At 34.9% G+C, this 17575-nt stretch overlaps 1 protein-coding gene across 1 annotated transcript in view; it reads left to right on the top strand.

The window, feature by feature from the left end:
* Positions 1 to 17575, top strand: part of LOC112057927 (alkaline phosphatase) — a 117009-nt gene that overhangs the window by 66048 nt on the left and 33386 nt on the right. The window contains exon 2 of the mRNA XM_024098540.2: positions 12175 to 12389. Coding sequence (XP_023954308.1) covers positions 12293 to 12389 — 97 coding nt within the window. The 5' untranslated portion in view covers positions 12175 to 12292. The remainder of the gene's footprint in view (positions 1 to 12174; positions 12390 to 17575) is intronic.

Here is a 17575-nt window from a genome sequence, read left to right as displayed (position 1 = left end):
TGTACCTGCTTACGTATTCTATAGGCATGTTATCGAGATATATAGGGTGTTCAGCAAAGTTTGTCATAATTTTTGTTTTACTAAGGTTAATTTCTAAGCCAACGTCTCTACTTGCTATATTTAAACTTTGCAGCATTAAATTTAATTCGTTGCTGTTTTCTGATAGCAATACGATGTCGTCAGCAAATCTTAAATGGCTCAGGTATTTTCCGTTTACTTTTACTCCATAATTTTGCCAATTTAGCTTACTAAACAACATCTCAAGGACAGCTATAAAGATTCTAGGGGAGCAAGGGTCGCCCTGTCTTACGCCTCTACTAATGTGTATAGTTTGCCCTAGTCTCTCTAGTTTCACTTTACTAGTACACTCTTTATATAGATATTTTAAAATTCTAATATATATGGGCTCTACATTTTGAGAATGTAGAGCTTCCCAAATTGCCGAGTGGAGTACAGTATCAAACGCCTTTTGGTAGTCTATGAAGACCATGTACACTGGTTTCCTAAACTCTTGATATTTCTCTATAATCATTTCTAATGAGTGTATGTGGTCGACCGTTGAAAAACCCTTCCTGAATCCGGCTTGTTCGATTGGTTGGTGTTTTTCTAGCGATTTACTGATCCTTTTCTCTAAAAGTGAAGCAAAAAGTTTATAAATTGTGGAGAGTAGGCTTATTGGCCTATAGTTACTAATATTTTTAGGGTCGCCCTTCTTGTATAATAAAATTATGTTTGATTGAGACCACTGTCTAGGAGTATTACCAGATCTTAAAATCATGTTAAATAGATGAACTAGTGGTGTAGTCAGAAGCGCCCCTGCTGTTTTAATAGCTTCGTTGGTAATTTTGTCAGGGCCTGGACTCTTCTCTGTTTTTAGCTTCTTTATTTCTCTGATTATTTCTAATTCGTCAATCAGCTCTATCGCTACATCATTATCTTCACACACAACACTGTTTGGTGATTGACCCTGTAAGCTATACAAATCTCTATAGAAAGCTGTTGCTGCGTGTAGTATGTCTGATCTAGTTTTTAAGGCTTTTGTTGTCCCTTGTAGTCCTTCGATCCAGGTTTTGTGTGAATTAAGCTGTCTGTAAGCTTTTTTAAGACTACCGGTAGCGTTTAAGTGTTTTTCAAATAAATTTGAGCGATAATGCCTATAATCGTTTCTGATTCTTTTACTTATAAGTTTATAAAGAGCTTTAATTTGGTTTTTTATTGCGCGTGTTTTTGGCTTAATATTATGAAGTTTTTGCCTTCGGTTAATTAAATTTCTTGTGTGTTCGGAGATAATATAGTTATATGTGTTTTGAGTCTTGGGCGTCTTTGCCTTATTTTGGCAGTCCTCAACTACTCCGATTATTCTGTCATAGTATGTTTGGACAGCCTCGTTTTTGTCTGGAAGTAAATCGATATTGGCAATATTTAATAGTTCTCTATACGTTGATATTTCTTCGTCTGACTTAAGTATGCTTTTTGAGCTGTTGGTATACTGCTTTCTACTAGGCTTTATCTTCTGCAGTCCGAATGTTAAAACAAAGAACATTACTTTGAAAATATTGATGACCTAATATAATTTCAGAAACGCGTTTACCGCATTTATATTATAAACGCGTTTTATATCAAAAGGAAAATGAAAAATAAAATTGCTATTGCGTGTGAAAAGGCGATCTAGTTTTCCTTGTTTAAATAACTAAACCCGTGGAAAATATGCCTAGGCTTTGAGTAAGTTGTTACAAATTACCTTTGTTATGTTCTAGTATTTGCTCACTGAAGTTTCTACTTTATGCGGTATTAAAGTTCTTTTTTTTTCCTTTTTCTATAATTAAATTAAATCGTGAACCAAACGTACCCAATAAAACTTTTTGTTTTATTATATTTACAAGTTAGCCATTGACTCAATCACCTAAAGGTAACTAATGCAATCTAAGATAGAAGCGGGCTAACTTCTTCAAGATTTTCGTCTAGCGGCTTCAAGACTAGGTCGATGGACCTCGTACCGAACCACAAAGTTTTAGTATGAGGTCAAAAAACCTCGTACCAGAGGAAAATACAGAAAAATCAATGCCGCAGCGAACGTGTTAAAAAGATTTAAAGTATCAATTATACAATGAACAAGCCGACGCCCCGCGTTTTCATCCGCTTAGTTCCCATTCCCTATGAGATTCACAAATAACTAGTGGTAATAGAATTTTCGAAATTAGTTCAGTAAACCCTGAGATTATCCTCTAACAACACCACAAACTCTCTCTATATAATATTAGTATAGATAAGTCATAAGAAGGCTCAGAGTCACACACACAGCGGGCGATGGAATGAGCTATGTTAGGAGTATCTCTGCGTGATCGAAAGAAATTATGAGATCCGCAGAAGAACCAAAGTTACCGACATAGCGCAACGTGTCTCGAAGCTGATGGCCGTTGGGATTCCAAGGTGCTGGAATGGCGGCCCCGCACCAGAAAGCGCAGTTTTGGTCGTCCCCCCACTAGGTCAACTGACGACATCAAGCGAGTCGCAGGTATTCGCTGGATGCAGGCGGCTCAGTATCGTGATGTTTGGAAGTCCCAAACATCACGATACTGAGCTGGCTGTACATGGCTGACATGATGATGATGATGATGATGATGATGATGATGATGATGATGATGATGATGATGATGATAGTTATACATGAACGATAATAATTACAAAAATGTAATGTAATTAAACTACCCAACGATGGTAATGATCAATTTTATAATAATAATTTTAATATTGTGTTAATAATTTCGTGAAAATTACTCGCGAGCTATAACGAAACGGTGTTATTAATGCGCAATGGTAAGGAGGTCAGACAACAATAATTGCTCCGTATATTTAATTGGTCTGGCTCGTTAAAAGTCCAATTTTATTGTACAACCTTCTGGAGTATTGCGGGTGCCGATCAATGCATGCCTCGAGCGAGCTCAATTTGCTCGAGTGCTATCATTGTTCTCTATCTTAGCTTGAGTTAAACCTTCACCGAGAGGTTCTAGATTTAAACGGGTGGGGACTATTGTGTGCCTAGCATAAGCTTTCCGCTTAGTTGAAGCGAAACGAAGTAAGTCTTGAACGTGGGGAAAAAATAGTTTCAGAAAAATAGTAATTATAATTTTGTTTTCAACGAAGACGAACAACACAAATCTAACCTTTTTTGATTCAATTCAATTCAATTGTTGTCGATCTCACTTTATATTGGCTTACACTCTTTAAACAGGAAGATAGCATCGGCGGCAGAAATATGCACGATTGATATACTTTCCTAAATAACTTAAAATATACGTCAAAACTGTACCAACATACAAACACTAGATTTATTAAGTTAGGGAAAAACAGTTCAAAATGTATAATAACTTTGCTCTTTAAAATAGTGGTGCCCTTTTCCTAAAAAAACGTGTATTGATACTTGAAAAGCGGTGATCTTTCGGACACGTTCTAATATTTTAAAGCAAAGGATTTAAGGCAAGCGGCTAAATAACTTTAATATTAATAAAAGTTTAAGAAATACTAACACCGGAGCTAGGCAACGCAATTGGATATTATTCCATTTAGAAGTTTTCCTACCGCTAACATACTTTAATCCGGATGAGAAAACTAGGAGTTAAATCGTATGGACCACTGGTGCATTTGATCTGTATTTAAGCTATACCAGAGGCGTAACTAGATAACTAAGGGCCCTGGTCCAAATAAGAAATGGGGCCCCACTACTATCTAAACTGGTTAGGTTTTATTAACTTAAAATGTTTATCAGCTCTTTTTCGTTTTCGAATTCTTCTTCTTCTTCAATTAGATCGCAGTTTTCTGGTAAGGATTCGAGGAGCCCCTGAGCCTGAGGTTCCCGGGGTATTGCACCGCATAGCCCCTGCGTAGCTAAGCCAATAACCTGGTTTTCTCTCTTAATTCTACTCTGGGTTAGTACACAATAGGTTTTCATAGCCGGTATAACTGTAGCTGTATCTAGTATTTATTAAGTAATTCGCACAGCAAAAATTTAGAATACCCTCCCGGCGTTAGTGTTTCGTGACTATTATAATTTAATTCGAACAAAAAGTGAGCCGAATTTAGCCACCCCACTGAGCGCACGCGTGCATAATTTTTCGTTTAATTCCATTATACATATATTTATGTATACCTATACAGTTTTCAAAGTAATTGAACATACAACGCGACATTGTGTATGTATATTTAGGTATTATTTGTTTAAATAACTTTCGTTTTTTACTATGTGACTTAATGAAATGCCGCTTTTTTCGCCTCAGTTTTGATGCGTTAGTGACATCTCTATTATAAAATCTTTGCCTTCAAAGCAAACAGTGAATAAGCATTTTGTAGGTAAAAGTGCCCCAACTTAGACCGCGATGCTGCTTTTTAACCGACTCCAAAAAAAGGAGGAGGTTATCATTTCCTTTGAATCTTTTTTTTATGTATGTTCGCCGATTATTCGAAGAAGACCGAACCGATTTAAATATTCTTTTTTCGTCTGAGAGGGTATGCTTTCCAGTTGGTCCTATAATAATCACGTCAGGATCTAATGATGAGATCCTGGAGAAATTAGCCAAGCGGCTAGTCGTAAATAAAAGTCAATAAATATTCTTCTTCAACAAATTTCATGATCAAAAAATAAATGTAATAAGAATTCGTTTATCCACCCTACACAATTCGGTCCTGGGCTTATTTTTACCAATACAAAATTATCCTCAAATTGAATTGTGGTCGTTGTTTTTCAGTGTATCTCTCAATACACGCAACGAACCGCAAACAATGAAATATTAAACATATCCCCGAACACAATGTGTTCAGAGAATGGAGAAAAAATATTTGGGGAACTGAGCGCGCGGTTAACTGATTTAATGCCAAATGAATCTTCACCAAAAGCAATATAAAAAAGCCTGACAAGTGTGAGTCAGACTTGCCCACCGAGAGTTCCGTACAAATTTTAAATGCAATACATACCAGTATTTACATAAACTTGATTGATTGATTGAGAACTTTAAATAAATACTGTATTGTTTATGATTTATTTAAAAATGACATAGGTTTTCCCTACATTTCTGTAAGAGTATAAGACGGTATTATTTACAAAATTCCTACAGAAAGTACCTAGAGATTTAAGGTTATAATTTCAGGTCATTAACTCTACGCGTTTCATAAATAAACTAGTGAAAATAAAAACTGACAGAGTAACCATGTAAGGCATTAGTTTTCTTCCTTTTGAGTACGGTACCCTAAAAAAAGATATTATATTTTGCAGTACAAATTTATTAAGCGTGCCGCACTGAATCTTAAATATTGGTGGAATGTTTACGATGCGCCCCTGTTACGAGCCCATTATCATAATTCTGAGTTTCCATCGTTTTACTCGCAGGTGCGCTGGCAAGCGGACGGGAATTGCTACTAGTACTGTAATGTAGAGTCGTATAGTTAAACTACTAACTACTGACATTACATACATTGTATTAAATATACTAGCTGGTTGTGTTTCATGGTTCACGTATCGAGCAAAGTAGCATTTGTGCTATGCCAAAAAAGTACGACTGTCACGTATATTTTTTCCTACACGGCTTGTTTTTAGGGTTCTGTAATTACGAGTAACAAGAAACCTTTATAGCTTCACCATGTGGACATACTTAATGAAAATATTTTTAAGGTTTCCTTGTGGGTTTCAATCGGCGAAACTCTATAAAAGAATAGGGATGATGATACTTTTTTGAATTGTATATGTATATAAATTAAGCGTGTGCTAATAGTAAAGCAATTTTGTAAAAGTAACATGATATCTGTGACAATTACTTTCGGAGCTACAGCGATTTAAACGGTCAGATTTGCGGCACTGCCACGTCCTTGAAAAACGCCCCATACAAAATGGTATGAATTAATTACGTCGTAGGTACATAATGATCGTTAGATTTGTATGGGCGTTCAAACAAAATTACTAATATCGTTGTTATATGTGTTTCATAGTTCAGGTATTAAAAAAATGTCGCATTTAAAGTAAGGAAGCTAAAGCTGTATGAATTTTCATCTAAGATTTTTAATAGATTTTGAATCTTTATAATCTTATTTATTTTTCAAATATCCAGACAATCTTTGCATAAATTTCTGCTTTCAATGCATAAACTAGTTGACCTTATTTACCTTATTTATAAAAGTCAATAGATATTCAAACATAGTCATTGATTCCAAAACTTTATCACGCAAAAACCCAGTTCATGATACCCAGGTATACAAGTATCATACATAATACATACTCACCCTCGTTGGTTGTCAACACTTGTTTCACTTCAACAATGTAGTATCAGGAAAATTACTTCGATAACATGTGCTCTGTAGTCTTTTAAAGGTTTATTTAGATTTCTAAAGGTTACAGTTTTTATTAAGAAATTTCCTGTTCTTTTTGAATCTTTTGTCAAATTGGCAATATCTTAAATAATAAAATAAAAACTTTTTCTGCAAAACTTTGGTAAATATGTGATTACAACAGGAAACTTATTTTTAATAGCCTGGTTAAATGTGCTCTGTAGTCCAAAATGTTTTTTTTGTCTCCTATAAAAATGTTTGAGCTGTAATTCGATTCGGAATTTAATGTAGATAGTTTTTGAAAAAATTGAAGGCCCGCTCGCAAAAATTGCAAAAGTTATAAACAATTGAAAAGGGGTTCGGTTTTTGTGTTAACTCGCACCTTAACTAATTGTTAGTCTACGCTTCTAACTGGCTTAGCGGTGTAGATGACCAGTTGTGTTGCTGTGTTGACTTGGGGATTGGTTCCACAGAGCATACGACAATAGTCACGTTCAGGCATTCCGTGTTTAGAGATTTGATTTAGGTCGAATCTAACAGGTCAATATTCATTTATTTCAATTAGGTTTAGTCTACAAGCACTTTTGAAACGTCAGGTAATATTATAAGGTAACATTATATATATATAATGGTGATAATAATTAGTCGAACACTTAAAATTAAATTTCCGAGGGTTCCAAAGCGCCTCGGTCCGAGATGAGCCCGCAACAAACTCAGCCAGGCTTTTTCTTTTTTAGTTTATCACTATTTAACAATAGGTATTTACGTAATTTTCAAGCTATTTTGTCATTTATATAGTCATTATGACTATAATACTTTTCTATAATAGATTTATTTGAATTTTATTTAAACTTCGTATGATAAGTATTATTTACGAGATGCGTTTTCAGAGTGAGGAATCTTCTTAAGAACTCTTTACGTCATCTCGAAAATTCATCGTCGTTGTCAACCCATATACGGCTCACTGCTGAGCTTGAGTCTCCCCTCAGAATGATAGGGGTTAGGCCAATAGTCCACCACGCTGGCCCAATGCGGATTGGCAGACTTCACACACGCAGAGAATTAAGAAATTCTCACCGTTTGAGACACGTGATATTTAATTACTTAAAATGCACACAACTGAAAAGTTGAAGGTGCATGCCCCGGACCGGATTCGAATCCACACTCTCCGGAATCGGAGGCAGAGGTCATATCCACTGGGCTATTTCGAAAATTATTGCATCTTAAATCCGATTATTGGTCCAACAGCCAAGCAAAACATAACTATGAAATACTATTTCTTGAATACGCCTGTGTAAAATTATTTGTTGGATAACCAGAAGTTTAGCATATTAAAGATATTATGTATTCTATGCACAAATTTTCATACATTTTAAGCGTTACTTTAAATTATTCCTTCTTTATTAATATCTATCTGTTATTTTCTTTACAAGTTAGCCCTTGACTACAATCTCACCTGATGGTAAGTGATGATGCAATCTAAGATGGAAGCTGGCTAACTTGTTAGGAGGAGGATGAAAATCCACACCCCTTTCGGTTTCTACACGACATCATACCGGAACGCTAAATCGCTTGGCGGTACGTCTCTGTCGGTAGGGTGGTAACTAGCCGCAGCCGAAGCCTCCCACCAGCCATCATCACTGTTTTTAGGTGTATCACAATAGTATGTATGTACCTATATAGGTCCATTTTAGATTTTACTAATAAAATGTAGATTACTGTGTTAATTGTGAGCATTGTGATAATTGTGATTACTTAAACAATAAAAATACATGTAGGTATATGTACTTTTTTAATTTATGGCTTTCCTAGCTTTCCTCAGAACATATTATATCGTGATTAAAAAGTACGCATTTTAACGTGTTTCAAATTAAATCTATTCAAATATATATTGTGATTGGAAAATACACATACATACACACAACTAACAAACTAACAAGCATTGAAACTTTCACATTTTTAATATAAGTAGGATTTGCTACGCAACAAATTGGAGTCACAGAATCTCGTTCCAGCAGATTACTTACGAGTATATAAGGTTATTATTAGTCGTAACATCAATAACTCTCTTGTCCAATATTATTGCGTCAAGGGACAAAGTTATTCGAGGAATGGAGACACATATATGTGTATTATACGTTTATCGTGCCTCGTAACATTCATTGGGCTAATTTGAAGAGATTTTGCGGAAACTGTGACCCAGTCCACACGTGGGCTTGCATGAAAATAAACAGAGCAAATGGCAATATATGAAGGACCTTCACCCGTATTTGGGTGTCCCAAAAACACATACAAAAATGGTTTTTTTATTTTTTGTTACTAAATACTACGTTGAAGCACTTAACTCAGATTATGATGTAGCCTATCTATTATACGGAGAGACGTGATAGCCCAGTGGATACGACCTCTGCCTCCGATTGCCAAGGGTGTGGGCTCAAATCCGCCCGGGCATGCACGTCCAACTTTTCCGTTGTGTGCATTTTAAATATCACGTGTCTCAAACAGAGAAGGAAAAACATCGTGAGGAAACCTGCATACCAGAGAATTTTCTTAATTCTCTGTGTGTGTGAAGTCTGCTAATCCGCATTGGGCCAGCGTGGTGGACTATTGGCCTAACCCCTCTCATTCTGAGAGGAGACTCGAGCTCAGCAGTGAGCCGAATATGGGTTGATAATGCTATCTATTAATTTAATTTGAAATTTAATTTCGTTCAAATTAAATTACTAATCTAATTAGTAATTTAATTTGAACGAAAGTTTCTAAATAAAATATTGAATTCAAAGACGATCAAATCCCAATAAATTAATCTAGCTCATAAATTGATTTAACTTAAAACTCTTACAATAAAATCCAGTAAAACCAACATAAAAAAAATATAAAATCATTTTCTCAAAAAAATTTAATCAACTTCAAAATCACAACAATAAACTAAAAAGTGAAAAACAACATCGTATACCTTCTGATCATTTTGAAGGCGGTGCCAAGCCAGTGGTGTATTAAATAAAGCCGTTTGTGAAAGAACCTCCTACTCGTCTTCTCATCAATCGGTAGACCGCATTATGTATATTCAAGGAATTTTCCCACTCTAAAGTTTGCGCGAACTGTAAATTGTTTACGAAACTAGGAAGCTAGTGATTAATGGTATATTCGGTGACGTAAGCAGCCAATGGCTCTAAACCGGTTCATATTCATCCCTATAGTGCTAACATGCGACCAACGACATATATCTCGTAAAGAGAAATAGACAAATTTTAACGTATGATAATGTGTGTGTGAGTGGATCAAATTATTCAAAGATATATAAATGTCCACCTCATGTTTTCCTAAACCTATGGTTGCTTGAAGGAAATTTAAAAAATATTTTTCTTGTTTACCCGACGCAAAAAGAAGGGGTTACCTTAATTATATTGTTATAAGTTTCACGTCGATATCCGTCTGTGTATGTCTGTGGCATCCAGGAAGTAAATAATTTTCATTGATTAAGCTCACATACTGCAACACCATTTAAACTTTTCTGTTATGACGGATAGAAGACGTTTGTTGACGGCCTCCGTGGCGCAGCGGTAAGCGCGGAAGATTTACAAGACAGAGGTCCTGGGTTCGAACCCCGGCTGAGCCGATTGAGGTTTTCTTAATTGGTCCAGGTCTGGCTGGTGGGAGGCTTTGGCCGTGGCTAGTTACCACCTTACCGTCAAACTTTATGACCTTCGAAGGGATATATTTTTTTTATTTTAACTTTATTATAATAGATACAGTACACAAAAATAAATAATCGACGACATCAAGCGAGTCGCAGGAGTGCGCTGGATGCAGGTGGCTCAGTATCGTGATATTTATCATTCTGGTCGTCGTAGGCAGTATCCTATAAAAAGTATTTTACCCCGATATACCCCGGGAATAACATAGGAATACGCGGGAAATCGCAGGACTCGCTAGTGGTTTAATAAACCCCTAAGTAATACTCCTTGTAGGGTAGAGTCGTAAAGTCGGGGCGGTCTAATAAAGAAACGTATACCAGTAGAGACACGTTCAAAGTAATGTTTAATTCATTTTGCTGGCGTATCTTACCCGTTAATTTTACCTCCTATAAAATAAATTAACAATTTTACCAAACGGCGTATAAGCCCGGTCAAAATAGACATTCCCGTGCATGAATTTACCATAAATTGTGAAATGAAATGTACCCTAAATATACTGAATATTGGGAAAATTTTCATCGATATCATGAACAATAATTGACGTTCATACAACACTGCGCAGGGCATGGATAATTTAAAATAATCTATACTTAAAATAAAACTGTCAAATTATCTACATTGAATAAAGAATCTATAATGAAGCCAAAAATATATATTTTTTATTTTTTGTGTCTGTCCGTATTTTTTTTAACCAGGCATCACGCTGAAACTACTAACTTTAAATGAAACATTTGAACGGTTTAAAACCATAATACGAAGTAGGTTAAAGGATAATTTTTATTGCGAAATTAAAATAAAAAGGGGTTGAAATTTCGTATGGAAAGTCCTTCATTTATTAGAATTACAGTTTTAAAAATGTGTTAATAAAACATAAAAAAAATACAAAATTCAACCCCTGAAGTGGTGAAATAGTGGTTGCAGACGTCCGCTAGTGACATAATAAAAACAAAATCTAGATTTCAAAACATCTCATAATCGAAAAATATTTATAATATTTTGGAAAAAAAACAGTAAACCGAAGTTCTTGACCGACTTTCAAATAGAGAAATAGCCTGCGTGAGATCATATTAAACAAATATTTGCTGACATATTATTTCATGATTCTCACAAATTTCCATTGAGCCTGAGTTAGGAGTAGGTTACTAGTACATATCCATTATACGAACTTCCAGTTCATATTCCCCGAATTCGTGTTGATTGAACACACGTGAATTACTAATGCTCGAAATACACAGTCAGAAGAAACTTTTACATTATCAGAGGAAATTGAGAAATTGTTTTTGTAAATGCCGACGCTGGTAATCATAAAATACTATCACACACATTTATGTACCGTTTGGACCTCTTGCAAAAATATATACCTACTAATGTAATAAAACTGAGAATTTGCTTGATTGAACGCGCTAATAACAAAAATTAGGTTCTGCAATTGACTTTTTTTTTTAGAAAATATTATTTTTCAGTGTTGGATAAGCCATTAAATGAAGAGAGCGATCTAGGCTTTATAACGTGAGGCTATAAACAGCGGACGCAGCTAGATAATAATCATACTTTTTAACTACGCCCGTTTATGAGTAGAACTCTTGCTTTTTACCAGCATCATTTTAAAATTTTAAGATAAAATTACGTAATCGTCTAAATATCCTTCGAAATTTAGTGGAATATTTATATAAAGTTACTTTTTCTACGACGAAAATTTAATAATTTTCGTACATAAATCAGTAAAAAAGTTTTGTTTAATAAACTAGCAGACGCCGAGTGGTTTAACCCGCATGGTTCCCGCTCCCGTGGGAATATGGGGATAAAATATAGCCTATAGACTCGGGGAGAGTGTAGCTTTCCAACAGTGAAAGAATTTTACAAAACCGGTTCAGTAACTTTAGAGCCTATTCAATGCAAACAAACAATCAAATCTTTCATTTTTATAATTGTTATAGATAATAAAATTAATATAGTTATGTTTAATTTAGTTCTTCCAGTATGTGGATAAATTGTAGGCCTTGTTACTAGCTGATAATGTAGATTTCCATTGATAAAATAATTTTTAAATCTGTTAGTGGTTTAGGTATGTGAAGCAAACAACAACAACTCGTATTCGTATTTCTACTATTAGTTGAATATAATTATCATAGATTACGTTAATTAAAATTAATTATCTTTTCAGGTACACTGAAGAATTAACTAAGCAAAGTGACGAAGGAAAGGAATCTGACGAAGGAAAGTGACAGTTTCGTTTCGTGGTGCTGCGAAAGCAACTTCAGCACCGATGAAGCTTGTCAACCATGAGTGCTTGGTGTTGCATCGTGATCATGATGGGCACCATCAACACGGGCATTCTATCACCGGCGCCCATGAACGCTGAAGTTAAGGAGGCTTATGGTAGGTATCTCTTTAAAATTATCATTAACAAAAAAAAACACACGAAGGAAAAACATCGTGAGAAACTCCGCACTGGGCCAGCGTGGTGGACTAAGGCCTAACCCCTATCATTTTGAGATGAGACTCGTGTTCAACAGTGAGCTGAATATGGATTGTTAATGATGATCAATAACAACCCATTTTTGGCTCACTGTCTCTTCTTAGAATGAGAGGGGTTAGGCTTATAGATTACGGTAAAGGTAGTTCACATACAAAGAGAATTAAGTAAATTCTCAGGTACGCAGGTTTGGCCTCATGATGTTTTTCCTTTACCGTTTGAAGCTCTTGGTTTAATTTCTTGAAATGCACGTAACTGAAAAATTGGAGGCGCATGCCCGGACTGGATTCGACCCTACGCTCTCCAAATCAAAGTTAGAGTTTATATCCACTGGATATAAAAATATGGTTGTTTTTAGTTTTAAAAATAAGTTTGACGTGCTGTGTATCTGTGTTGGTCTGAAGTGGTCGTAACTTCTGAAGTATAAACATAGAATCTATTTCAGTAGCGTTACTTTATCAAAAAAATACCAAAAGTCAAAAATCAAATACCGTAAGAGATAATATTGCGGAAATACACAATAGCTGTATCATAACAATAGATCAGTAAACTGTCTCCCTGATTATCTCCCTGAAATCCAGCTGAGCTAAATTTGCACGAAAGTTTCTTTATAAGAGGACCCCACTGATGTTTACAATCCAAGTACATTCCTAGAAAAAATCTCTTCTTGTGTGAATGAAATTTTTAATTTTCATCCTCTTTTTGCAGTCGGTCAAAAAATCCGTGTTTAAAATTATATTCACCAAGCTGTTGAACTATGAATCAGAGGCTTAAAACGTCGTTGTTTGTCAGACTAAACAGCTTAACTTGAGTGGAGACGACAAACGGATTTCCGAGAAAAAGTTCGATGCACTTTAATTCAATGCTCTTTTATAGAAATTCTCTAAGTTCGAGGTTGAGTTTACTGACATTTTTATTTTATTTGTCACTGTGTCTAGCGACCCGCTGTAAAAGTAGTTGGTACTAGTGCTGTACATTTTAAGATAGTTTTTCGAGGAAGTCCGTAGGTACTACCAACATAAATATTTCCGTCGTCTGTGTATATTTTGTTCTGATGTTATTACAATTATGTACATATACCTACTCGTACATAGTTGCCGGTATAACAGATAACATATTCATGAGGCTTATTATGTGCCACGTGTTAACAGGCAGTCACAGGTTATTATTATATATGTTATCGCCGCGTTGCAACGACTTGCGGTAAGGACGGCTTCAGTGTACTCGTGGCGTTCGAGCCGTCCACATCTCTTGTTGTGTAACTCTTTATGGGTTACGGATAGGCAGGGAGAGTGACTTGAGTGGAAAAGGGGAGTGTTTGTTAACAGTCAAAGGTACCTTCCAATACATTGCTTCGCTAAGCTGTGAATATTAAAAAGCTTTTCAAGCTTTTCTTCTTAAACCTAAAAAGGTTTTCCACTTCTAGTTTAAAATTAATATCCAATCAGTAATGACAATAATTTGATCACTTAGACAGTAGAAGAACAAGCTTTTGTCTAATATTAGAGATACATCCAGACTAATTCTCAGACTAAATAGATTTGGTCTGGAACGAGATAGAAAACTTTTCAAGCATTTTTTAGATAACAAACCTTATAGAATTATTATACGTGTAATCTCATGAAATCTCACAAGAAGTTTGATTTTGAGTGTTATATGCACGTATCAAACGATTAGACTTGCTTCGAAAGATTTAAAAAAAATATCATCAGTTGGTCTTTAAATAGCGGAGAGTGTGGAGAGTTCCACAGTTTTCCTGGGAGTGACCTTGGATTGTAAACTTCAGTGGGGTGCTCATATAGAAAAACTGTCTGGTAAACTTAGCTCAGCGGCATTTGCCGTGAGAAAAATAAGACAGTTTACTGATGTTGATACAGCTAGGCTTGTTTATTTTGCGTACTTTCACAGCGTAATGTCTTACGGTATTTTATTGTGGGGCAAGGCTGCCGATATACAATCTATATTTGTACTTCAAAAAAGAGCAATTCGAGCAATATATCAATTAAAATCACGCGAGTCCCTTCGTCAAAAGTTTAAAGAAATAGGTATACTAACAGTAGCCTGTCAATATATATATAACAGTATAGTATATGTAAGACAAAATATTAATTTGTACAAACGAAAAGGAGATTTAAACCCACGTCTTACTAGACACGGGCATAAGTTAGTTATTTCTGCATATCGTCTCCAAAGAGTAAAAAAATCTTTTGTAGGTTTGGGTGTACTCTTCTATAATAAGATCCCCAAGACTGTGATGGACCTGCCAATGCATAGCTTTAAGCAATGTGTTAAAAAACATTTACTTAGTCGAGGGTACTACAACATTGATGAGTTCCTTAATGATAAAGATGCTTGGAGGCCGTTGGATCAGCTTCCACCTTCACACAGAAAGTAAAACTATAAGAAATGTAAACAGTAATTGTTATTAATTGTAAATTATAATACTGTATGACTTTTTCAAAAGAGCAACTGTTGAGTTTCTTGCCGGTATCTTCTCAGCAGAACCTGCCTTCCGAACCGGTGGTAGAATCTTTACAAATAGTCAACTGACGTGTCAAAAGTGCTTGTAAACTGAGCCTACTTGAAATAAATGATTTTTGATTTTTGATTTTGAGCGTGCAAACCTTTAAATAGTGACTTTCGCTGTGGGTGATATTTAAAAAAAATCTATACTTTTTATGTAAGTATACAGGTTGCTCAGGATTACCCATATCTCTAGGGGTTCTTAATTATTAACTCTTAATTAATTATTTAAAAAAAAATTCAAAATGTTTGAGATACATGCGTTCTAAAAATGAATATTTTCGAAGTAAACAATATTTCTTTTCCAAATACATCTTAAAATGTGTCGTTAAAACCAGCCTTATAACAATGACGTATTTATATTTATAAATGCAACGTTGTCGCTTTGGCGGCAGTTACATGGATAGTCCGTAATATTTAAATTACTATATATGAAAACATATTTTTTTTGTAGTTAATAAAATATTAGTTATGGAGTCCGGTTCTTATAAGTGGTCTCGTTAATACCTTGAAGTTATGGACAATACTCCCGAGCATCCTGTATACAGCCAACAATGAATACATAATAATAATTAAATTAAAAATTATTAATTTTATTATAATTTATTATCACCATTACCAGCATATTTTAATGGCCTTCTACAAGACCTCCTCATAGGAATTTCATATTGAAGGAAAATATATTAACCCAGCTCAGTCCTAAGGAAATTTAACAACCGAGGCCTTACACACAGAAAGTCTGAGTAGGGACCTTTTTTATATGAATTATTACTATTTATGAGATTGGAAAGCTCAGAGTCGAGCCGAATTCAAATTGGTGTTTGATTTACCAGATAACCAATTTCAATGTTCATCGACTACGAATGTCACTCTTTGAGCATATTTGGTGCACAGTTGACAAATATTTTCCATGATATTTGGCAAACATCCGTTTTCAGTCACTGGTTACACTGGTTGCGTGTAGGTATATTTTATGCTTTACTTTTATATAATAAAAATGCATCTACATAACATTCGTAGTATAACTAAAGTAAAGACGCTTTTCGCTGTCTATTTTAAAATACTTTTAGCAGACTCAGAAGTGGATTACAAAAAATAAGAATACCAATGTTGAACAAAGATGAAGTTTGCAATAAATAATTCAAAAAAATAAACCTTGGCTTAGTTTGTTGTGGGCCTTTTTCATTATTTAATTATCACCATTAATTAAATCATGACATAACTTGACTTTTCAAAAGTGCTTGTAAACTAAGCCTAATTGAAATAAATGAAATTTGAATTTGAATATTTGTCAGGACAACTTAATTTACGAATCAAACTGTAACCAAAATAAGAACCTAGAATGGCAGAGAATACCTTGAGCAGTCACAGAGACTTGTGACTCCGGATGCATGCTCAAGGGATCCCTTCCGACATGCCAACACTCACCTTTCACTGCTCAAGCTGTTCTCCCCACTTATACCATGTAACCCATAAATAATTACAGAACAAGACAACACAACAAATGTGGACAGCTCGAACGCCACGAGAATACTGAAGCTGACCGTACGGCGAGCGCCTTATATCGCCAGTCGTTCCCGCTCGATCACTACCCCTCTCTAACTCCCTAGTCTTTACGGAAACAAGTTGCGTCACCTAGCGACAGCACGAGCCAACACGAGATCGAGCGACGTCATATCCGTCTCGGACTACTATTTCCTAAACTACGTTATTAATAGATAGTAATTTAAGAGGAAAGTTTTTAATAAAGATGTCGTGGTTCAAAATTAACTTACTTGTTATGTATAGCTCGTCTGCCTGTTTCCTCAGTATAATGAAATATTATATTTATATCGTTAGAAAAAGCAATATTATATTTATATCGTTAGAGATTAGAGCAAGAAAATTCGTTTTATAGTTTCCAAGATTAGAATGAAAAGAAAAATAGATCTAATATTAAAAGAATACTTCTTTGTAATTAGGTGGTTCAGCCATATTTATTAACGTAACTCGTCTTTTACAACCCCAACTCAATTCAAAGGAAATTTAAGTTAAAGTAAAGACACATGACTGTTTTCTCATATTACAGTTATGTATGATTAGTACAGTTGCCTACATTTGTGTTATAAAAGTTAAATGAATAATAAATAATTTCCATCGAAACAATTTAACACATCGCAAAATATGCTCGGCGGTTTAGTTTCGTACAATCGCTTTGATAAATGGTTGTTGTGAAACTGTATACGTTCGGGTACATTCTATAAACACATTCTGTTATCTATGTACAACTGTACATTGCACAGAATTAAGAGGTCTTTGTTATTTACTGACTTGCTTCTGACGTCAGTTACATCTCTAATGAAAGCGTGTACTGTCGAGTCGAAAAGTAGTAGTCACATAAATTATTTAAATTAGATTGTTACTTCAATAAGATAATTGGAAATGTTAACACAAGAATTCTGTATGCATAGGACAATCGAGGACTATTGTGATTTTATTCTATAGTATAATGAGATGGAGTACGATACATGATAAATACATAACATAAATGTAACTATCCACTTTTATTACACGGCCTATGACGGCC

Source organism: Bicyclus anynana, chromosome 13 (genome assembly GCF_947172395.1).
Source record: "Bicyclus anynana chromosome 13, ilBicAnyn1.1, whole genome shotgun sequence".
Taxonomy (NCBI): Eukaryota; Metazoa; Arthropoda; class Insecta; order Lepidoptera; family Nymphalidae; genus Bicyclus; species Bicyclus anynana.
The sequence above is the reverse complement of the archived record's forward strand: the minus strand, read 5'-3'. Positions and strand labels throughout refer to the sequence as shown.